We start from the raw sequence: 23,420 nt of genomic DNA, 5'->3' as shown, positions 1-23,420 counted from the left end.
GTGTGAGGGTGTGTAGGGGAGCGAGGAGGGACGTTAGAGCAGAGCAGAGAGGGTGGGGTAGGGGGCTGAGAGGACCCTCCACCAGCCCTTTCCAAACTCTCATAAACGCAGTCTAACTTAGAAACACCATGTACCCGACAAACAAAGGCAGCACCCCCACCAGACCCCGGTGGGACCCCCGACCACACCTCACTCTCAGCTGGGCCCCCAGCCCCTCAGCAGAGCCTGGGGCTCCAGGGGGCACTGCTTGCAAACATGGAGCCAGTCTCTCCCCACCCTCAGTCACAGACTGGGAGACTGAAGCCCAAGCTAGGTGGCCACACAGAACTCCCCCCAGGAAGGGTGTTCTGGCCTGGCCAGGGAAAACAGAGTGACTTCAGGTTTCAGGAATTTTTCTACAATTAAAAAGAATAAAAATTAAGCTAGCTGCCTGCCTCCCGGAGGCCGGTGGGTGCCAAGGCCTTGCCGGCTCACTGCCCAGGATGAGTCCCACGTTCTGGAGCACTGCCCCACCAGCGTGGGCCCCGCCGCCCCATGGCTTCTGTCCAGCAGGTCCCCGGGCCACGGCTCCCTCCGCGTGCCCAGACGAGCCCTGGCCCTGGGGGGAGACCGAGGAAGGGCAGGAGAGGGGCACCTGCGCAGATGAGAGGACGCCGGGTTCCCCCGAGAGCCAGTTATCCAGAGCCACCCACCCTGCTACCTGCTTTATCTGCAATTAGAGTGTTTGCTCAAGAGGCCTCAGAGGCCAGCACACCATCACGAGAGATGAGCCTGGGCTTGAGTGTTCCCTCCTCCAAACCTCTGCATACACCGGTCCTCCCCCCTGGATGCCAACCTTGTGCCATATCTGTAAAGGTCTAACTTAGAAACGCCATGTACTCGACAAACAAAGGAGGTGCCCCCACCAGACCCCAGTGGGATTCCGGACCATACACTGGCCTTCAGCCTCCACATCCGCCCCCGACTGCCCTGCACTCCAGCCTCGCAGTGCCTGGCAGAACAGCAGACGGCGAGTGGGAATAAACAGAGGTCTAGCTGGCACAGCAAAACGGAGCTGGAATCCAAGAAGGGGAGCAGGAGATGACAGTTCCCATTTAGCGATCACTCACTTGATGCCCAAAACTGCGCAAGGCACTTTTCACAAATGGTCGTTCAATCCCACCTTAACTCTATAAAGCAAATACTATTATTGCCCCAACATAAAAAGGAAATGGAAATCCAAAAAGCCTAAGTGATGCCCAGGGAAGTAAGTAGCCAAGCCAGGATTCAGACTTTAGTCCACCAAACCTCAAAGCCCGTGATTTCAGCCATTACGGTCACCAGAGCCCCTTCCTTCCCTTCTCTGGAACTATCTCCCTGACTTTACCATGAGGTAAGTTTGCCAAACACTTCCTAAGAAGCTGTGTGTGTTTAGTCACTTAGTCATGTCTGACTCTTTGCAAGCCCATGGACTGTAGCCCATCAGGCTGCTCTGTCCGTGGGATTCTCCAGGCAAGAACACTGGAGTGGGTTGCCATTCCTTTCTCCAGAGGATCTTCCTGACCCAGGGATCGAACCCAGGTCTCCTGTACTGCAAGCAGATTTTTTACTATGTGAGCAACAGGGAAGTTCCTCCCTAAGAAGCACTAGTTCCCAAGCTAGAGAAATGCTGCAGGTCCTACTTGGCCATATAAATTAACATATCAAAGGCTCTGATAAGTCCTGCAGAAAGAAAATCCACAGAGCTTGGTTGGGCTTAGTTTCCCAGCCCAGTGTGATGGTGTGAGCTTTTTTTTTTTTTTTTGCAGAACACCTGTTACCAATGTGAAAAGAGGACCACTCGGAAATCTTGACACCACACAGATAAGAAAACTGTCAGCATTCCCCCTCCCAGCTTCCAGCTGCCTCCCCTCCCCTCCCCTCCCCTCTGAGCTGTCCCAAAGGCCATTAACTAGCAGGAGATGGGCTACAGGAGCCATTTAGGCTGTGATGTTCCCCAGGGCGACTCATCACCATCTTTGACACTTCCAGGCCAGAGGTCCTGGGGGAACCTGGGGTAATGGCAGCCCCATCGCACCTCCCTTTGGCTGGCAGCACCAGCTCTTGGAGAAAGGGGCAGTGCCAACCGTGTTTCTGGATTGCCATTAGAGTCAATCGCAGTCACCTCAAGCAGAGACACTTAGAATGCTGAGACTGAAAGGGAATGAGGGAGGAGCAGAGAGAGAAAAAGAAAGAGAGAAAAGTGATGGGGAGGCAAGAGCTTTCAGAAGCTGAGAATCACAACCTTTTTGGAACTGAGTGAGGATGGAAAAAATCTAGAACCTCAGGGAAGGGGAGGGATTAGGAAGGTTGGGTCTGGTGCAGTTTAGGGGTGGTGTTCAGACAGCAGGACCTGTCATGAGCAGTCCTGGGACAGTGGCTCCAGCCCTGCACAGCTCCATGCCCCTGGGGCAGCCTGCAACCCACATGCAGGGCTCCCCACAGCCCTCCCCACAAGGAGCAGCTGAAGCTGGGCCTCAGGGCCCTCACCAGTCAGCACCTGCCCGGGGAATGCGCACTCCCAGAGTGGGGGTGGCAGGAGTTAGACACACGTGTGTGTTAATCTCTCAGTTACATCCCACTCTTTGGAACACCACGGACTGTAGCCTGCCAGGCTCCTCTGTCCATGGGATTTCCTAGGCAAGAATACTAGAGTGGGTTGCCATTCCCGTCTCCAGGGGATCTTCCTAACCCAGGGATTGAACCTGGGTCTCCTGCATTGCAGGCAGATTCTTTACCACCTGAGACATCAGAGAAGCCCATAGGGTCCTGAACTAGCACCACACCTACCTGGTCCTAGGACCTTTGTAGCACCCAGTCCCCTCTTTGGGCCTCAGCTTCCTCCTCTACTGAGGAGGTGACAAGATCCCTGTCCCCCCGTCTGTCTTCTTCATAGACCAGAGCCCCAGGTTGCTTCTAGGGAAGGGAAGGGCTTACCTCCCGGCTGACAGCGAGCGGAGAGGAAAACAGCGCTGGCTATCTTATCCTCCTGCCCAGCCTGTCTTCCCTCTCAAACCACAGACGGACCTCAGCCGTCTGGCTGCAGTTTCCCTTCTGCATCTGTGTTCCCAAACTGGCCAAGGCCAGGCATACAAGGTCAGCCCAGTTACCTCCCTGTTCATTTTTTGGGGGCTGTGTTTCAGATCTTTGGGGACTTGGCAGAACGCCCACCTTTGGAGCATAGGACCCCTTAGCATTCCCAAGGTCAGCTGCCAGCCCTCCCTTTCTTTTCTCCTCCTCCGGGTCCCAGATCCCTGGCTGAGGGGCAAACTGGACACACAGCCAGGCATCCTCCCCAACAGGAGCTGGAGGCCAGGGTGAGCCTGAGGTTCCAGCTCCCTCCAGGGAAGGCTGGTGGAGGCACAGACTAGGATCCCATCCCAGCTCACTGAGCACACAGCGCCGCCTCACCTGGTCCTCCACTACTGTTTGCATACCCCCACGGGCAGGGTGCTCACCACCTCCAGCCACACAGCTAGCATTAAATGAAGCTCTCTGAAGATGCAAGACTTGATTCTAAGCTCTCCACCCAAAGGAGCACATTTAATCCTCCCCCAAATCTGAGACAAATACCATTCTGCCCATTTAACAAATAAGGAAACAGAGGCCCTGAAGATCAGGTTGGCTGCTGGAGATCACGCGGCTTGAGGTCCAGCATCGGGGCCTGGCTCCAGAACGCAGGCTCTCGATTTTGCAGTCCGTTTCTGCTTGACATTACCTGTTAGAAAGGACTTCTCTTTAAAATTCCCAGTAAAAGATGCTTCCAGAAAAGTGTTTCCTTGGGATTAGCTGAAACCCTTCCTCTGAAGAAACCCTGGTCCTGGAGGCTGTGAGGACCCCCTCCCAGCAACACACTTGCTCTCTGTCCTCCGCAGGCTCTGGACACCCACTCCCAGCTCTGGCAGAGGCTTGTCTTCGATGACAGGGGTACAGTCCTTAAACTGAAATTGAATTTTTGCTGGAGTGTGGCTGAGGGAAGGAGTGTGGGGTATGAGGCCCTTACCCGCAGCCACTTCCTCGTCACTCTGGGCTGCTGTCTGTTTCACTGACCAATTCCCCTCGGAGTCGTATCTGAACCCCTGGTGTCACTGACACCCAGCCCCAACCCCACCCTCCCCATCAGCTAAGCTTTCAGTTTAGGGAGGAAGGGTGTTTGGGGGGGTGGGAGGGAGAGGCAGAGGGAGTAGAAGACAATACAGGGGGAGAGGGATGGTGGGGAAGGTGGACAAGGAAAAGGGGAGAGATGAGAAGTGGGGGTGGGGTTTGGGGAGCGAGAGTCAGCGGGATGGAGAGAGAGGGCAAGAATCATACCTGGATTTCTCCTTCACGTCGTCAAGCGGATTATCAATACATAAAGCGCGTGAATGAGTGGGCTAAGGGCTTGCCTTGTTTGCAGGCTGCAGCCTGCTGAGGCAGTGGGTCAGCTTCTTCCCAGTCCAAGAGGCCAGAGGGGCACTTTGAAGCTGAACTACCCCAGCTCCAGCTCCCGCCCCTTCACCAGAGCCTCAAACAAAGCAGCGGGAAGATGGGCTGCAAGCCCCAGCCGACAGCCCAGGGAAAGGGGCGCAGGTGACAGCAACCCCTGGCAACCGTTGCCCTGGCAACCGTTGGCAGCTGCAGTGACTACTACGTCACCACCCAACTCCAACCCAGCACAGCGCAGTTACCCTAACTTGTCCTGTGCCCATATCCCCTTACTCAGATGCTGGCCAGGCATGGAACAGGCAGGAAGAAGGGCAGAGTTTAGTACACTAAGTTATGGGGCACACTGGGGAACACCTAAGTTCATCAACATTTACTTTAAATCTTTTTAGAACACTAGTGAGGTCTACCCTTGTGATCAAAAAATGTCTGCTATCAGCTATATTTGCCCATGAGGCTGCCAGCTTGTGGCCTTGGCTTGATCCCCCTGGATACCCATCTAATCCCCACCACTGGGTTCCAAGAGAATAGAATGTGTACAATACTTCTCTGGAAATGTCTTAAGGAGTGCCTCCTCCAGGAAGCCTTCCCAGATAGCCACAGCACACCAGGAATCTTTCTCCTGAAATAGCCCTGGAGTCAGAGGTTCCCCCTGGCTTTCCTCCAGTGCACCCTGGGGGCCAAGAGTGGGTCCTTTTTGTGCCTTAGAGTAAGTACCTGTTTGGGGAGGGACGAGAACAGAGGCAAAGCTTCTGAAAGCCTGCATATGTGCCAGGCACTCCACTGGGCATTTTGGAAATTCATTTCCACCACTCTAAAGTTTAGCCCTATTGAACCCATCTTACAGATGGAATGACAGAGGCTCAGGCACATGATGTGACCTGTTCAAGGCCATCTAACTGTTAAGAGAGGTGTATGGAATTCAAACCATGATCTCCTCTGAGGCATGAAGACATCAAGACCCAATGTCCATCTGATGCTTGACTACTCCCACCCCCATCCAATGTATATCCAGACTTTATTTGATTGCCTCCATTGACAGGGGCTCACTTCATTTCAAGAGGACACATCTCTTTGACCTCTGAAAAGTCTTTCATAGCCATTGAGTTAAAGGCAAAAGGACATCAAAGCCATGGGATGGCCTCTGTGTGCCATACAGAGCCCAGAAGAGGACCAGGGCCATGGGCGCCCCCACCAGGGCCTTCAGCTCCAGGCCAGCAGCTGATTAAGAGACAGGATGGGGCTGCTCAGAGCGCCAAGGAGCCCAGGGTTTCAGAGCCCTTCCCCAGAATAAGCAAGGAACCCCTCGGCACTCACACTCCAGGGGGCTCTGGGCTGGCTTCTGGCCGAGGCCGTGGGAAAGGCAGCAGGGGCTGGGGTCCATGGGATGGTGCGCCCCTGCATTCCCATCGCTGCCCCCCTGCACTGATGGACCAGAGCCAGGGCTATTGTCTCACTGGCGGCGCAGAGCTGTGTCCTATTCAGGCACTATTTTTGGCGCCCAGAGGAAGAGGAAAAGAAAGCAAAGAAAGGAGTTGCTGTTCTCGGTGGAACCTTCGCCCGGAAAGGATTCCAGGGCCTGCTGGGCCAGAGAAGGCTGTCACTGTGGATCAAAAGACCCTAGGCTTGAAAGGAGCTGGCGGGGGGGCTGTAGTTCAGGGGAGCCAGAGTGGGGGCCACAGATGGGGCACCCCTGGCCTTGTACACACGCTTGGTACTCACTAACTGCAGCCACATGCAGAGAAAGAGAGGCCCAGGATTCCTGGTTCCACTCAGAGTCACTAAGCATTTATAACAACAATTAAAAAAAAAAAAAAACCTACAGTAGCACATAGCTGCCCATAACCAAGTCTCTGCCGGAAAGATTCTCACTTAACACCCACAACACTCCTGACCAGGGCGGAGGTCGGGGACAAAGTGATAAGCCTCATAAATCAGATAATTGATGCTGTGAGAGCAGCATGACCACCAAAATAACAAGCTAATGACCCCGCTCCATTTCCTCCACCTTGTGCCACCCCACCCTTCCTTGCTTACACCAACTCCAGCACACTAGCCTTCTTCCTGTCCCCAGACACACATCAGGGCCTTTGCACATGCTTTCCCCGCAGCACAGAACATGCTTTCTGGGTTCTTTCCCTGATTGGTTCCATCTCAAGACTTTTTTCTTTTGTTTTCTTTTAATACTTCTTTCTTTGACTGTGCCCAGTCTTAGCTGCGGCTTGTGGGACCTTTAGCTGTGGCATGCACACTCTTAGTTGTAGCATGTGAGATCTAGTTCACCAGCCAGGGATTGAGCCCAGGCTCCCTGCATTGGGAGCATGGAGTCTTAGCCCCTGGACTATCAGGAATTCCCCCTTCTCAAGTCTTAATCCAAGTCTCCCCTCTCCTAAAAAGCCTTCCACGTCCAGCCAACCAAAATATCCTCGCCATTCATCTCCTCTTCTATGTCACCTTATGTAATAAACTTTAAAGCACTTAACATTGTCTGAAATGACCCTGTGATTTGCTTGTCATCCATTTCTTTGTGTTTGCCCTTTCTTGTCTATCTTGTTCATCACTTGTATCTCCAGTACCTAGTGCCACAGGGCCTGGTCCACAGTAGATGCTCAATGACAGCTAGTTAATAAATGGGTGAGTGAACGAGACAGAGCTGGGAGTCTGACCAGGCCAGGTTGGCTCCAAGCCTTTTTCCAAAAGAACCAGTTCCTGATGCTTAGGGCAGGGGGATTCCAGCTCTGAGACGTCCCCGCTTCCCAGCTTCTATCTGAGTTAGAGGCACACACATAGCTGCCAGGTGCTTGGCCAGAGAGAGGCTTCCAAGACTGTGCACAGACTGAGAGCGAGGACAGGACCTGAAACTTCAGCTCCCATCCAGAGCCACCTGATAAAGGCTTTTAAGAAGTCCTGTAGTGCACAATGGCAGTGGCAGACTTTATTTTTGGGGGCTCCAAAATCACTGTAGATGGTGACTGCAGCCATGAAATTAAAAGAAGCTTATTCCTTGGAAGGAAAGTTATGACCAACCTAGATAGCATATTGAAAAGCAGAGACATTACTTTGCCAACAAAGTCCATCTAGTCAAGGCTATGGTTTTTCCATTAGCCATGTATGGATGTAAGAGTTGGACTAAGAGCAAGCTGAGTGCCAAATAATTGATGCTTTTGAACTGTGGTATTGGACAAGACTCTTGAGAGTCCCTTGGACTGCAAGGAGATCCAACCAGTCCATCCTAAAGGGGATCAGTCCTGGGTGTTCATTGGAAGAACTGATATTGAAGCTGAAACTCCAATACTTTGGCCACCTGATGCGAAGAACTGACTCATTTGAAAAGATCCTGATGCTGGGAAAGACTGAAGGCGGGAGAAGAAGGGAACGACAGAGGATGAGATGGTTGGATGGCATCACCGATTCAATGGACATGAGTTTGAGTATGCTCCGGGAGTTGGTGATGGACAGGGAGGCCTGACGTGCTGCAGTCCATGGGGTCGCAAAGAGTTGGACACGACTGAGAGACTGAACTGAACTGAACTGTTGTGCACAAGCCTGGAAGCCCAAGGCTTTCCTAGACCAGTGGGACCACAGACATATTTTCACAGGTGCTGGATTATTTGATGTTTGAGATCCTGTCTGAACTGTGATCCAAATTAGAGTTTTCTCTCTATGTGGAGGCAGAGTGCACACAGCTACACCTTCCACCAGCTGCTCCCATGGACCCAGGAGAGAGGGGCCCAGGCATGCGATTTACCAACAAAGGCGGGTTGTGCATCCACTGCCGCAAATGCCAGATCTCCCATCTGGACTCCCTGTGGGCTCCCCAGAGTGGAGCAAGGAGGGGAAATGGCATATGCCTGTGGCCGGGGAGGATCCTGGGGTCTAGGCACCTGGAGGCAGGTGTGTCCCTAGGACCAGCCTGCAGAGACTCGTGATGGAGCTGGGGCAGACATAGGAACCAGGAGGGAGCATGAGCCACACGATGTGCCCCTGACCTTCTGCAATGCACGTAGCTGCCCTGAGAGGAGTAGGTATTATTAAGTTCATTTTACAACTGGGAAAACTGAGGCTCAGAGAGGAGAAGTTTCTTTCCTGGGGTCCCATGGCTGCTGAAACTGAACCTACAGGTAGTTCTATGAACCCCTTCACCCGTGATGCCCCCATTGTCCCTTCCCCAGCCCTGGAACCTCCAGGACATGGAGAGGAGTTGCCAGCCACTCCAGGGAAGTGGACATGAGGCCCAAGAGGCTGCACGATGGGTCCAAAGTATTCCAGCCCAGAAACCAGACCCTCACCCATAGGCTCATGGGGTTTGCAAGCACTCCCATCCTTCCAGTCATTAGTTACTGCAGCTCCCAACTCTGGTTCCCTAAACCCAGGTGGGGGAGCAGAGGCCAGACTCCCAGATGCACTGACCCCCGCTGCAGGGTCTCCTTGGGGAGACACTGGCTGTCCTTTCCGCCACAAATGGCAATGTGCACTACCCCCAGACCCGGCCCGGGCACTGGGACCCAGATATTCTCGGCTTCTAGCCAAGGAGCTGAATAATAGACTGCCCTTTTGGTCTGGGTGTGTACCTAGGTGGCAGAGCCCCAGCCGGGTGTGGCAGATGTGGTCATGGACAAAGGATAAGTACAGCTTTGAGGAAACCGCACGAGGACTCCTTCCAGCCTTGCCCACTGCCTGCAGCTCTCGCCAGGTGATGCCACATGCAGGTGTGGGGGAGGGGAAGTGCCATGAGGCCAGGCACACACCTACCCGGCACAGGACTACCGGATGAAGGAGAGCAAGGGGCACCTGATAATTCAGGAGTTGGGTGTCCACGCTTCCCAACTCCTCCATCAGACTTTCCTTCCTCACGCCCATCCCATTCCCCTGATGCCCTCTTGCCCTCTGTGCCTCCCATCTAGCTCACCAAGCTGTTTACACGCTAAAGAATTGATGCTTTTGAACTGTGGTGTTGGGGAAGACTCTTGAGAGTCCCTTGGATTGCAAGGAGATCCAACCAGTCCATTCTAAAAGAGATCAGTCCTGAGTGTTCATCGAAAGGACTGATGCTGAAACTCCAATACTTTGGCCACCTGATGCGAAGATTTGACTCATTTGAAAAGACCCTGATGCTGGGAATGATTGAAGGCGGGAGGAGAAGGGGATGACAGAGGATGAGATGGTTGGATGGCATTACTGACTCAATGGACATGAGTTTGACTAAGCTCCAGGAGTTGGTGATAGACAGGGAGGGAAGCCTGGCATACTGCAGTCCATGGGGTCTCAAAGAGTTGGACATGACTGAGCAACTGAACTGAACTGAACGGAGGAGCCTCTGAAGATGTAATGGATGGTTCTAATGGTGGGTGTACTGGCAAGACTATGGAGAGGGCTTTTATATGGAGGCACCACCTGCCCACAAACATCACCTGATGCTAGAATGGGCAGGGTCGGAAAAGCTCAGGACTAGAAAGAGCCGTGAAGAACCCCACATGGTATCTGAGGTCCCCCTACAACTTCCCTGTCAGACTTAAATACCAGCAGGGGCAGGGAACTCACTACCTCAGTTGGGAACATCATCTGCAGGGCCACGGGCAAAGATCCAGGTTTGGAGTCAGGAGACCTTGGCCTCCTTCCTCATCTGTGAAATGTACGGATTCAAAACTCCAAGGGCAACTGCCCCACAACTGAATGAAGGCCTTTGTAGGCGGTGGAGCTGTATGCACCAGGGGTGGGGGGTTGGTTAGGAGGCGCCCGGGGGGGTTGACACCCACTCAACTGGTGACAAAGCAGAGGAGCAGTGGGCAGAGGGTGCCAGGCCACGCATGACTCAGCTGCCCCCCGGGGTCACCCCTCACATTTGTCACCATTAAGGCAGGTGGGTCTGGGCAGTTGTGCCCCTGCCCTAGGGTCAGAAAACAGGATGCCAGCCACAGAGCCACACCCCTGAGGGCCAGATTCAGCCAGGGACCCCCACCCTCACTGCCCAGGGGCCAAGGGGCCTCAGCCACCCCAGGAGACCAGCTCAAACCCAGGTCTCCCCTGCAGGTCTGGGACAGTGGTCAAGCCAGACAGGCCTTGGGGCTCCAGGGGCAGGAGGGACCCTCATTCTGGGACAGCTCCTCAGGCCAGCAGATCAAGAGGCCATTGGATGAGGGTGTCCGGGGGGGGGGGGAGGCTCTCTGGGGCCTTTCCCAGTGATGTCATGGGAAGACAGGGCTAATGCTTGCAATAAGCTCACTGCAGCTCCCTCAGAGAAGGGCTTGGTGATGGCCCAGAAGAGTGGCAATGACACCACTAATGGTGTGCCAGGCCCTGTACCCAGTGGTTGAGATTTCTTGGCTCACTTAACCCTCTCAAGGTGCCATTGCTGTTACTTATTGTTGTTGAATCATTAAATGGTGTCCGACTCTTTAGCAACCCTCTGGACTATAGCCCACCAGGCTCCTCTGTCCATGGGATTTCCCAGGCAGGAATACTGCAGTGGGCTGCCATGCCCTTCTCCAGGGGATCTTTCCAACCCAGGGATCAAACCTGCATCTCCTGCATTGGCAGGTGGGTTATTCACCACTGAGTCACCATGGAAGCCCCAAGGTGCCCTTACTATCCTCATTTTGAAGATGACAAAAATAGGCACAGAGAGGCTAATACACCTGTCCAAGTTCACACAGGTGGGCCAGAACGGGGCAACCCCAGAGCCACCCATCTTGTGCTGCCTCCCCCAGGGGGACAGCTGAGCTGGGTGACGGGAAAGCAAAGGTCCAGGACAGCTGGGAATGGGGGGTCTACTGTTCAAGGGCCCCTATAGACCGGGGCTGACTCAGATGATTCCCACAGGGTCTCACTTAGGGATTCAGGTACCCTTCTGCCCGTTTGATGGCCTAAGGAATGAAGCTTAGAGAAATTAAGCCACCTGCTCAAGGTCACTTTTCAAGGATGTGAACTCAGTTCTAACTGAACTACTGTGTGACCGAACCTGAAGCCCAAACTTTCAGCAGAGGTTTAGGAAAGACCCATCAAAGCTGTACACTGTGCTGAATGCATGCTTTGCAGCCATCTCCCCCCAATTCCAGCAACAACCCTGGGGGGGCTGTCATCTCGATGCACAGGTGTGAACACTGAGGTCTGGGGAGGCTGTGACCTTAGGCAGCAGGATACGAGCCCGAAAGTCCTCTGCTCTCACCCATGGGCCAGAGAGCTAAGGGCAGGGCTTCTGGAAGGAGGGAGGCAGAGACCCGGGGACCGGAGGGAAGTCAGAGGTGGCTCTGATCTCTTACTGCTGCTCACCTTGGAGGTAGTGTGAGTGGCCCTGAACCCAGGGAGCCAGGCTGGAGCCATTAGCTGTCTAACTGCCAGCCTTTCAGGGGACCAGAGTGGGGCTGGCTCCCGGACAGAGAGGCCCCCACCCCCAGGCCATCTCTCTCTAATGCAGAAGCCTGTCTACTGGTGCCTGGAAGCCTTGCCAGCTCCTCCAGGGCTCAGCTTTTATCTCAGCCTGCCTGAACTGCCAAGTGCACCACAAACTGCCTGAGCCTGAGCCAGCGCCAGCCCAAGAGCCCAACTCCCACCACCCTGGCCTCCCCGCCAAAACACAAGTCAGGCTGTGGTGGGGGGTGGGAGGGGGTTCCTGCTGATGCCCAGGTAGCTCTAGGTCTCTTGGGGGCTGGGAGGCAGGAAGATGGCCCCCCTCAAGCTACTACGTGTGTCTCTGGGCCTCCATGCACCCATCTGCCCAAGAGGTAGATCGCAATAGTAAAGGCTAACATGTGGGACAAGCGCTGGTGTCAGCAATTCACTGCATTAGTCCTTCAGGCTCAAAACAGCCCCTGAAGTAGATACTGTTATGTTTTATCTACTTTTTCCAGATAAGGAAAATGAGGCGCAGACACCCAAGTTCACACAAACTGAGAGGAACGAAGCTCTCCCCAGATAAGTGGCCTTGCTTTCTCCATGGGTCCTGTTGCCTTAAAAGCACATGGGCTTAACAGTGACATGGATGGGGTTCAGGACAAGGGCACATATCCTCTGGCCCCCAGCCCGGAGTCCGGCCTGGCTAAGGAGTCCCCTTCCCATGGAGAGGGGCAGAAGAACACAGTGGATGAGAGCCCAGATTCTGGAGCCCCCAAGATAAGAGGTCACTCCTGGAGGTGCCTCCTGTGCCTCAGTGCTCTCATCTCTAAAATGGGCACACCAGGAGCTTGTAGCTTGTGGGAATAAAGGTGTGTTCAAAATGCTGAGCCTAGGCCTGGCAGAGTCCAAGGGCAGCAAGGATCCAGGACTGTTCTAGTCCAGCCGAGCCCCCAGGGAACCAAAGAGAGTTTGGGGCTTGAGGGGCCTGCAGGCGGTGGAGATATTTCAGCCCACCTGTGCCAGGGCAGGCACTGGGCAGGGTTCAGAAAATGTATATCTTGTGCTCCTTCCTCCAGCAGCCCCAACGTGACTCCCAAATCTGCAAGGCTCCCCGGGGGCCCCAAGGAACTCCTGATGGGTGAGAGGACCAGACTGACAGAGGGCAAGCCTGGGGAGGCTGGGGTCCAGCCAGGACTCCACCCCACTTGAGAGGCCCCTCGGTGCCAGCCCTGCCCTGCCCCCACTTGCCATCTGCCTGGTCCCTGGGGTCCCAGTCCCCCCAGCTGCTGGGTTTGCTCACGTGATGCCCCAGCTGCTGTGAGTCAGAACACAGAGTCACAGGGCTGCCCCAGGATCAGGCTTGGGGGTGGCTGAACCTGCTCTGGTTCTAGGTGGGGTAGCAGCAGTGATATCTGGGGCTGTGTGGTCACATTTCCCTCATCCCCCACCAGCCCTGCCCCTGACTCTTCACTCCATACCCTGCCACCCACCATCCACACATAGGTCTTGCTGAGGATGAAGTGACCCGGGGCTAGACTCAACTAGAGCACCGTCCACATGGCCTCCTTCATGGCAGACTCTGCCCTGCCCGTCTTGCACTTGTCATGCTGGACCTTGCTAGGAAGCCCACCCCCACCACATGTGGACCTGGCCACAGCTCTGCCGCCTCTTGTTCCTGTCCTTCTCCTGGACTGGCCAACCACCGCCCCACTCTGTCCCCTCAGCCCTGAAACTCCTCCCTCCAAGCAGGAGCCTTGGGCCTGGGGTATCCAGACTCTCCCACCCCAGTCACAATCCTGCCCTTCTCATCCAGCTTGGGTGGCAGCCCACACTTCCAGAAACTTCCCACCATCCCTTCCCCTGCGAGCAGATTGCAACCCGCAGGCCTGGCAATCAGGCTACCAAAATGACACATGCCAGCTCTCCAGTACCATCACCTGCTCCAGCCCCCCCCCCCCATCATTCTCAGACCTTGTCCCACTGCAGTTTCTCAGCCAGGATTGCCACCCCTGCCACCCCATCAGCCCTCCCCCTCTCCCCACCAGCCTCCCAGGCCAGCCTCTATGCCCTCTGTGGAGCCTCCCATCCTCCCAGGTCAGGAAATTCTCTCCCCCTCAGTCAGCAAGCTTATCTCCTTCCTTGGTCTCAGATCCTAATTGTCTTGTTTGTTTGTGTGCCTGACAAGTTGAGGGGGTCCTACCCAGTGGCCCAGGGAACCACCGAGGTTAGCAACAACAGAACAGGCTGTCGAGCAGAGCCTCTGCCTCCCTCAGAGCCATGCCTGCCCGGAGTGGTGTCCTTCACAACCTGACCCTCTCGGAGCCAAGCCCAGGACGGGAGGCGGGGCAGCTCCCACCCCCAACCCCAACACATACTTCCACTCATCAGCAGGGCCAACTGCACCCAGAGAGAGAGAGGCAAGGCAAGGTGGCTGCAGTGATGCTAAGACCAAGGTGGGGTGCGTCTCAGGCCCCTGGGGTCCCTGCAGCAAAGGGGCTCAGGTCTGGTTCCAAGAGCTAGTCCTGCCCTGGCCATTGGCAGGGAAGACCCCACGGGAACCCTGGCCTGGGATCTGGGGGAATAACTCAGCCTCTGATGGTTCTCACTGACTCCAGACCCTTCTCCCCGACTCAATCCGGAGGAATCAACACTCTGCCCTCAGCATATCCCCAGCGTGGGTGGGGTGGGGTGGGTAGGGCAGGGGCTTGGCTCTGGACCGCCCACACCCAATTTGTCTCATTCAAATGAGCCCCCACCCCTAGAACAGTAGCAGGCACACAGTAGGCACTCAATTATTATTTATATAATTAACTTCTTGGGCCCTCTACAGCCACAAAGGCTATTCTTCCCCACCTCACCTCGCCCAGGCCAGAGCTGCTCCAAGCAGGACAGTAGTGGTGGCGGCATGGTGAGAGGGGCCCCTGCCTCAACTCATGTCCCCCGCAACCCTCCTCAGTAAAATAGGCACCAGCCACCTCCGTGGGGGCCATAGGAGACCCCAACTCCCATGAAACGGCACCACAGGAAGGAGGCCAGTTGAGAAGGAGGTGGGGAGAGGAGCCAGGCGTCCCCCAGGTGGGGAGGCCCTATCAACTCTGAGCAGACGGGGACCTGGGGCCTGGCGGTTAGCAAGCAGGGAGCACTTCCCCATCGACTGCCGCTGGTTCCCAGGACGCTCTCTCTCATCCCAGGTCCCCCATGTTCAGACCCCACTGCCAGGTTCGTCTCCTCCCAAAGGCAGGGCCTGGGCCATGAAGAGCCACGTTGCCCCTGTCTCAGTGGGCAGCGGGGGGTCCCTGGACACAGTCCCAGGGCAGCGGCAGGCAAGGCTGCCTCCGAAGTGCCTGTGCCCAGCCGCCTGGCCCTATCCTCTCCTCCCTGAGGCCAGAGGCTGGCTTTCCCTCCCCACACTTGTTCTGTGATCTTGAGTGAGCCCCCTGCCCTCTCACCAACCTTACATCTCATCTGAACGGTAAGAGGCAGGAGACAACAGTACTTCCCCAGCAACGGAGCAGACCCAGGGACCCTACCACTCCCAGCCTCAGTTTCCCCCACTAACAAACGGCTCTGAGAGGTTCCACCCTTTCCGGCTCCACCCCCTTCCGCGGCATCTCGCTGTCCATCTGCCCACAACTCTCCAGCCCCGGCACAGCCCTGCTCATGTGTGGGCTAGAGACTTCAGAGCCCCGCTCCACCGCCACCTCACCCTCAGCCGCACACACCCCTGTTCCACCTCCCTCCTGCCGTCGAGCCCTTGATCTGGTACCTGGTGATGAGCAGAAGGTCCCGTGTGGGGCCAGGCAGCGGAACCACCTTTCAAGATCCACCTCTGAGGCTTAACCTGCCAGCCGCAGCGGCCGAGGGAGCTGGTGCGCGTGAAGACTCCCTCTCCTGAGACTGTGCAAGGCAGGCAGCCAGTGTGGAGCCGGGGGAGGCGCAGGGGTGTGTTTGCGGGGGGTGGGGGGGGACACCCCTCTCCTGCCCCAGCTGGGCTCCTCCCTCCTCCAAGCTCGTCCGGGGATGACGGGACCATACGTGAGTCACACGGATTTCTCAGAGGGAGGCTGGGAGGGGGCAGGGCTGAGAGCACCGAGGCGGGGACATTGAGGGATGCCCATGACTCAGCGCTGGGCAAGGGGGCACTTCAGCTTCACCTCCTCCCCACCCCCCATCCAGGTGCCAGGCTTTGTGGATGGATGCTAGTCAGAGATAACTGCCTCCTCGCCCTCCATCTGTTACTTCCCCAAGGCTGTTCTCCCCAAAGTTCCGGCAGAGAGGCCAGGGTTACTATGGCAACAGTCTGCCCAGATGCCCCCCCTTCCAACCCAGGGCCCGGCAACAACTGCCCCTTCCTGAAAGAAAGGCCGGCCTCCTTGGCAGCAGGCAGGAGCCGGTGCTGACCAGCAGAGCGGAAGGGACTCCAGGGAAGGGGTGAGGGGCGGGTGTCAAGTCGCCTGGCATGCGGCCAGCCAGGCCACACACAACTGGCCACTTGACCTTGACTCCTCCCTGAGCCTCAGTTCGTCCTCCCAGCAGAGGGACCCACCTCAGTGTTCCCCAAGCACTCACAACATTCAGCAGACTCAAGTTCTGCACTCTGAGACTCCAGGGGCTTCTTGAAATGGCCTTCCAGTTTGTCTGCTGGGTCAAAGGGGGAAACTGAGGCCCAGGGGAGGAACACTTCCAGGGGGCTCCGAAAGCTCAGAGAGAGAAATTTGAAAATGGGCTGATGCCCCCTTTCCCTTTCTGGCCACTGGCCTCTGTCTGCAGTTTCCTCTCACTATTAACCTTCACGGCCACCCTGGGAGTCAGGAAACTTCAGATGGCCCACGCTCCCCCACTGTGGAGGGCGGGGAATCCCTCATCTTCCCTCATCCCTCCAATGTGAACCAATGATTTCCAAGTCACAGATGCTGGAAGGATTTCATAGCCTAATGAGGGCTAGTGATGAGAGCAACAATAACAACAGTAATAATAATAATTAATAATAAGGATTATACGCACTGACCATTTACTGCATTCCAGACTCTTCCCTGGCGCCACAGCCATGGCAGCACGGGGAAACTCGTTGCTCAGACCAGCGCCTGACACTTGATGAGCCCTCAGTCAACGTTCGCCATGAAACTGAAGGGAGAGCCAGGAAGCCCAGAGAAGGGAATTAGCTTGCACAAGATCACACAGCTGGGGAGTGGCAGAGGTGGGACAGGACCCCAGATGGTCTGGCTCCACAGCCAGCTGTCTTAACCGCTCATGAAGTTAGACTCCCAGGCCTCTGGAGCGGGCCCTGGATACTACGAATGCCCAGGGCCCTAAGGTCCCTTCTCTCTCACAGGGATCTGCAGAAGGGCCTGGAAAATTCACCTGCTGCAGCATGAATGGAAGCTTTTCAGGCAGCCCAGGAGGCCAGGGGCTGCTGCTGGTGAAGTCCATCCCTTACCTGCTCGTATAAATCAAGCTGCAGGGAAGAGGAAGGGCAATAACGCTACATAGTGGGGTACAAGGAAGCCCCCAGGCCTGAGCTTCTGAAAAGCAGTTCTATGCTCTCCAAGCAGTCAGCCCACTGACCAGGCTGTGCCCCTGCCTGGGAGAGGTGGGCACTGGGTCTTTGTCCAGCCGGCTGCTCCCTCCCAGGGCTGCAGTGAGCACTGCCTCATGGCCAGGGCAGGAGGGGCCGGTCCACATTGGAGACCAAGAAACAAGGGGTGAAGATGTTCTTCCTCATCAGAGAAAGGACAGGGAGGAAAGGACCCAGGAAAAGGATCCAGGATTCCTTAAATTCATGTCTTTGGGCAAATCATCACTGCTAAGGTTCAGTTCCCCCAAGGTCTGTCCTTCAGGGCCAGGCCAGATGGTCACTGGAGCAGCCTCAGCTGTTCTCTGGGATCCAGGCCAGCCAGACAGCAACCAGACACGCACACACACAGACACACACACACACACATACATACACGCCACAGAGGGTACTGGCTAGCAGGGAGCAGATGGAGGGTCAGCAGCGCCACTCTGAGTTGGCAGGGACTTGCTGAGCTGGATGTCCAAGCAAGGGGTTCAGAAGCCTCCAGCTAACTGCCACCCTGGCCACATAGGAAAGGCCCTAGAAGGTGGCCCAGCCGTGCAGGAGCTGCTCACCAGGCTCTGCCCGCTCTCTCACCATCAGCCTGCTCAGAGACCTACTATGTGCTGGGTACTGTGCCAGGCTCCAGGGCTTGGGGGACAAGCCTGGCTCACATTGTAGCAATGCTGGGGAGTCAGTTATCAGCACCATAGAGCCCTAGGGAGCTCTGGGAGTCGGAGAAGAGAAACCAAATAAATTATTATTAATCACAACACTACCTGTTACTGGGCTTCCCAGGTGGTGCTAGCAGGAAAGAACCTGCCTGCCAGTGCAGGAGACATAAGAGACGCAGGTTCAGTCCCTGGCTAGGGAAGATCCCCTGGAGGAGGAAAGAGCAGCCCACTCCAGTATTCCAGTCTGGAAAATCCCTATGAACAGAGGAGCCTGGCAGGCTGCAGTCCACAGGGTCGCAAAGAGTCAGACACGACTAAGGCAACTTAGCACACATGCCGCCTCTTCCTAGTGCTGCTACCAGGACTAATTACCAGGGCTGTGTCCATAGGCTCTGAGTAAAATGCTCAGCTCTAAAAGAGTTCTTGTTGTATCCTCCACCCTGTGGGCTGGTTGTGCTCGTGTTTCAGAGACACAGATGGTCTGTGTCTAGGTCTCCAGACCCATGGGCTTTAACCAAGCACCTGCCAGGCACCAGGCTCCTGCTAGGTTCATCACATTCATGATCTCCCCTGCATCTCAGGACAGTTGTTATCCTGCTCCACTGAAGAGGGACAAGGCTCAGAGAGGGTGAGGGTCACAGCCAGGGTTTGAAACGGGTTTGTCGGTCCTTGAGAGCAGCTGGGTCTCGAAGAATCAGTTTCAATGAACAGACACCAGCAGGCAGGACTTTCTGGGCAGAGGGGACAGCATCAACAGAGAGGGGAGAAGCGGGACATGGGAGGCATCCTTGGAAGGAAGTAGGGTCTAATTAGTGGGTGAGGGCAGTTTCAGGAAGATCTTGAAAGCAGGGAGTTTGCTTCTGAAGGGGTTTCATCAACGGTGCTGAGAAGCCAGGGAAGGAATTTCTTGTGACCAGCATGCAAAAGGTGGTCCACAGACCTACAGCATGACCAGAGGAGTTATTAGGGATCCAGCATCTCAGGTGTGCCCCAGACCTACCGAACCAGAATATATATTTAAACACGATCCCAGGTGGTTCCAGCATTTATTCAAGCAGGAGGAACCTTGGTCTGCTCTAGAAGCTGCACCAGCAGTGAGGGGATGGGATATGGAAGGGAGGCCAGAGCCCTGCTGGGGCTTTATGGATGGAAGTGGGTGGGAGGCTAGGGACTTTGGTCCAAGTAATGAGAAGCAGAGGCTGGGACCCCCACCCCACATGTGAGAGGGGATACGCTATATAGACTGCCCTGAAATGCAGGGGTCATGGGACGGACTATAGATCTGGGTGACAGGGAAGAGGCTGCCCTTGGGCACAGCAGAATGGGGGTATCCTTGTGATATAGTGGGGAACCTTCCGAAAGGTCACTGGAAACACATAGCTAGGGCTCAGGGGTAAAGGGCTGGAGTCCCCCAGGGCTAGGGAAGGTCATGAACATTACTGGCTGGTGATAGTGGCCAGAGATGGGGTGGAAAGCGCAGAAAGTTGCAGAAAAGGGCTTCATTTGAAGGGACGGTGGAGAGGTGGTAATGCTACTGCCGAGAGGCTGGACTCAGACTCTGGGCTTAGGCCAACGGGCTTCTGCTCCTGGCTCTGGCAGCCTAGGGACTCAGGCAGCATCTCTCTAGCCATCCACCATCTGTGCAGATAGTAACAGCACCACCAGGAGTAATAAATGAGGCCACATACGTCAAGCTCCTGGCCCAGCCTGGCACAAACGCTTGCTCTGATGTATTTGCAAGGGCTTTGCTGTTCAGAGAAGCCTGCACAGGAGACAGAGCTGGGGCTGTCAGGGCGGTGGGAGGACGTGTGGTCCCCAGTACAGGAGGGAGGACGGGACATTCGTGGTGGTCACAGTGGCAGAGCCTTGGGCAAGTAGGAGGGTACAGTGGGGCTTCTGCTTGGAGGCCTCACCCTTTCCCGACTCTAATCCTCCAGCCTGGGCAGCCTTGCCAACAGTGAAGCACTGTGCCCACCGTCAGGAAGGTCACCACTGCCTGTGTGTGGGTGGGTCCTTATTGGACAAGAACTGTTCAGATTTGTGCTTCTCCCCCTTGCAAGCTGAGTGTCCCTGAAATTAACTGAGTACCATGCCTGGCACACAGTAGGTGCTCGACAAATGTTGGCAAATGTGATGATTATCACCAAGTCAACGCTAATGCCACAGGCCCACACTCCACCATTCACAAAGCTCTTTCATGTCCAGTGTCTCCACTACAGACAGTGATGACTGTTCCCACTTAACAGAGATGAAGACTGAGACTCAGAGAGAGAATTTTTCCAAAGCCTCACAGTGCATCTGTGTGAGAGACAGGATTCGAACCCTGGTTCTATGACTCAGACCATGTACTTGGTGGCCGATGCTCCCAGCCACCTCCCTGTTCATTCCCATGGGAAAGCTTCCTGGCCACAGGCGTGGGGGCAGCCACAGTCCCATGATAACTCCATCACAGCCACCCCAGGGCGCAGGGGCTTGGCACAGGCCATGTGACTCAGCCGCCCTCACAAAGGAAGCTGTGTGCCTGGTGCTTTAGGCCTGCCTCCGCCACCCATCCCCCAGCCAGAGAAGGAGCAGGGAGCCTGACAAATCCAAGACGCAGGAGAGCTAGAGGCACCTTCAGCCAATGGGACAAGTTTAATGGAGATTCAAGTCCAGACTTGGGGTGCAAGAGGCTGGTGCCAGCTCCAGCGGTGGAATGAAGGGCAGGGGTCACCCAGGTCCAAGCTGGCTTTCTGAGGCCTTATTTGGAGGGCCAAGGACAGACTCAACCCCATTGGCTCCTCCTGGGTGCCCCACCCACGTTTACCTGCATCAGGTTTCAAAAGCATGGGGCTTGTGGTCTGGGGAAAAAGACACTCCCTGGATACCAGCCTCTGGGCTCCTGTGTCCCCAGCACTGACCTCTCACCACCCCTTTCCCCCTGAAGGCTTCAGACAAGTCCATGTGCCCCTATTGAGCTCTCACTGTGTACCAAGCAAGGGACTTGTGTTTTCTACCACAATCCTGCCAAGGAAATCTTGCCTGTTTTGCTGAAGAGAGAGACAGAGGCTCAGAGAGGGAGGTCCTGTGTGACCAGCCCAAGGTCACACAGGATCCAACTTCAAGGCCGGCGTCTTCCCTTAATACCCTCTTCCTGTTTCCAGTGGCATCTTGACCACATGCCAACAAGAAGTGTCCTTGGACCTGCCCCAGACAGACAGACAGACACCGCCACCCCCATCCCCCGCCCGCCACCTCCCACAGTTGCCCTATTCCTGCCTAGACACATTATGCAGGTCCTTAGACAAAGTTCAGGTTGGCTGGGCCTCCCCGGACCACCCTGCTGACCTTCCCCGGAGGCAGGCACGCCTGGGTGACCAGCTACCTAAGACAGAAGGTAGACAGGGCGGCCACCCCCTCTCCCTGAGCATGACGGAATGTCTGACCTCAGCCCAGCCCCCCAAGTACACGTGGCAGGAAGGTTGGATCCAGCCAGAACAGGCCTGGAAGGCCATTCTGACCACACTCCTGCCTCCAGAAGCCCCTGAACCCAGGGAAAGGGCAGGCCCAGCAAACAGGGGCCACAAGCCCTCTCCACAATCCCACTCCCCAGGCCGCCAGCCTGAACCACCCTTGCTGCAGGAAGTAGGTGCAGGGCGGGACATGCAGAGGCCTGGGTTCCACAGGTGAGATCTCATGCTGTCTTTACGTATCAGGCACCCCTTTGCAGCCCAGGGTTTTCGAGCTGGTGAGCTGGGTGCAGCCTTCCTCCGGGATTGGGGGGCTGACATCTGGGAGAACCTCTGTTCCCAAGGGGACCTCTGGTGCTCTGCTCTGAGGCAGGCTTGCCTGGGGGAGACTTGGTGATTGCTGCTGTTCAATCACCAAGTCGTGTCCGATTCTTTGCAGCCCCACGGACTACAGGATGCCAGGCTCCCCCGTCCTCCGCTATCTCCCAGAGTTTGTTCAGATTTGTATCCATTGAGTCAGTGATGCCATTCAACCGTCTCACCCTCTGCCACCGCTTTCTCCATTTTTCTTCAATCTTCCCCATCATCAGGGTCTTTTCCAACGAGTGGACTCTTTGCCTGGTGATTAGGAGGCTCCCCACTGCCCCTCTCTCACCTGGATTCCTCCCAGCACTGCTCCCAAAGTCCTCCAATCAGCACAGCCCGGGACCTGGCATCCAACTGTCCAGATTCGAGCTTCTGAGCCTCAGTGTTCACAGGTGTAAAATGGGTCTACGCAGGCTTGTCTGAGGCCAGGGCTTCCAGGGAGTGCAGTCACAGTTGCTCTCACTATCCCAAGCTCTCTTTCAAGGCAAATTTGGCCCTTAGGAGGAGCAGAAGAGGCTTCTCCCTCCTCCATAGGAGCCTCCCTTCCTGGACAGGAGACCCAGGCTGGCCACCCCAGCTGTCGCTGATGTCTTGGTGGCTATGCCCCTTTGGTCAGTGCTCACCCCCAGCCCTGGCCTGTGAGGTTTCGGTGGCGGCTACTCAGACACCCAAGACTTGGGCCAGGGGTGAGGCATCGCCACTCCTGAGTCGCAGGAGGGAAATGAGGCCCAGAGAGGTTGAGCCACTACCCGGCAGGTGGCACAGCAGCAGGCAAAGACGTCAGATCTTGCTTCATCGTGGGGTAACAAGGTGCCATGTTGCTTGACTGCCACAGGCTCCCCAGGGCTCAGGCTCTCAACTTTGACCTTCATGCAGCCAATGCCACACGCCCAGCAAGACACACACACACACACACACACACACACACACACACACCAGCACACACACACACACACCAGCACACACACACACCAGCACAGGCTTCCCAGGTGGCACTAGTGGTAAAGAATCCGCCTGCCAGTGCAGGGACGCAGGAATCACAGGTTGGATCCCTGGGTCAGGAAGATCCCCTGAGGTAGGAAATGGCAACCCATTCCAGTATTCTTGTCTGGAAAAACCCATGGAGAGAGGAGTCTGGTGGGCTACAGTCCATGGGGTCACAGAGCTGGACATAACCGAGCGTGCACTCTCGCACACACACACACACACACACACACACATACATACACACACACACACACACACAGCTGTGCAGAAGGTGTTGGCTGCCGGAGATGCACCTGGGAGCCATATAGAGGGTGCCTCAGCGTCCTTACCTGGAACCCGGGGCTTCCGTCACTCCTCTTTTGATAAATAAAAAGGCGTGTACTTTGTGGAAAGGCCATCCTCACCCCGGAGACGCCCCCAGTGCCTTCCAAAAGCACCACTTCCCACCTGTGCCTCTGCCCTGGAGCCAGGGCGCCCCCAGGGTCTCCCCATAAGTGCTGGGGCGCAGATGGTTCAGGAGGCGTAATGGGGCGATGATGACAGATACTCAATAGCAGGGGTGGCCTAATTAACTGCGGCAACACGGGGAGCCCTTTCTGCTTCCCACACACCCCAGGG

The 23,420-nt window shown here is 55.9% G+C and overlaps 1 protein-coding gene across 4 annotated transcripts in view; it reads right to left on the bottom strand.

Moving 5' to 3' along the window:
* ADGRG1 (adhesion G protein-coupled receptor G1) overlaps positions 1-23,420 on the bottom strand; it is a 44,874-nt gene that overhangs the window by 20,243 nt on the left and 1,211 nt on the right. The window contains exon 1 of one of the 4 annotated variants that reach the window (XM_069552859.1): positions 15,539-16,144. The exons of 1 other annotated variant lie outside the window; for it this stretch is intronic. In XM_069552859.1, the coding sequence (XP_069408960.1) occupies positions 15,539-15,805 (267 nt within the window). In that variant the 5' untranslated portion in view covers positions 15,806-16,144. Of the gene's footprint in view, positions 1-2,955; positions 3,098-3,736; positions 4,070-15,538; positions 16,145-23,420 lie in introns of those variants that run through there. 2 more of the 4 variants (XM_069552861.1, XM_069552862.1) reach the window with 2 other exon arrangements.

The sequence above is a fragment of the Ovis canadensis genome, chromosome 14 (assembly GCF_042477335.2).
Source record: "Ovis canadensis isolate MfBH-ARS-UI-01 breed Bighorn chromosome 14, ARS-UI_OviCan_v2, whole genome shotgun sequence".
Lineage (NCBI taxonomy): Eukaryota > Metazoa > Chordata > Mammalia > Artiodactyla > Bovidae > Ovis > Ovis canadensis.
The sequence above is the reverse complement of the archived record's forward strand: the minus strand, read 5'-3'. Positions and strand labels throughout refer to the sequence as shown.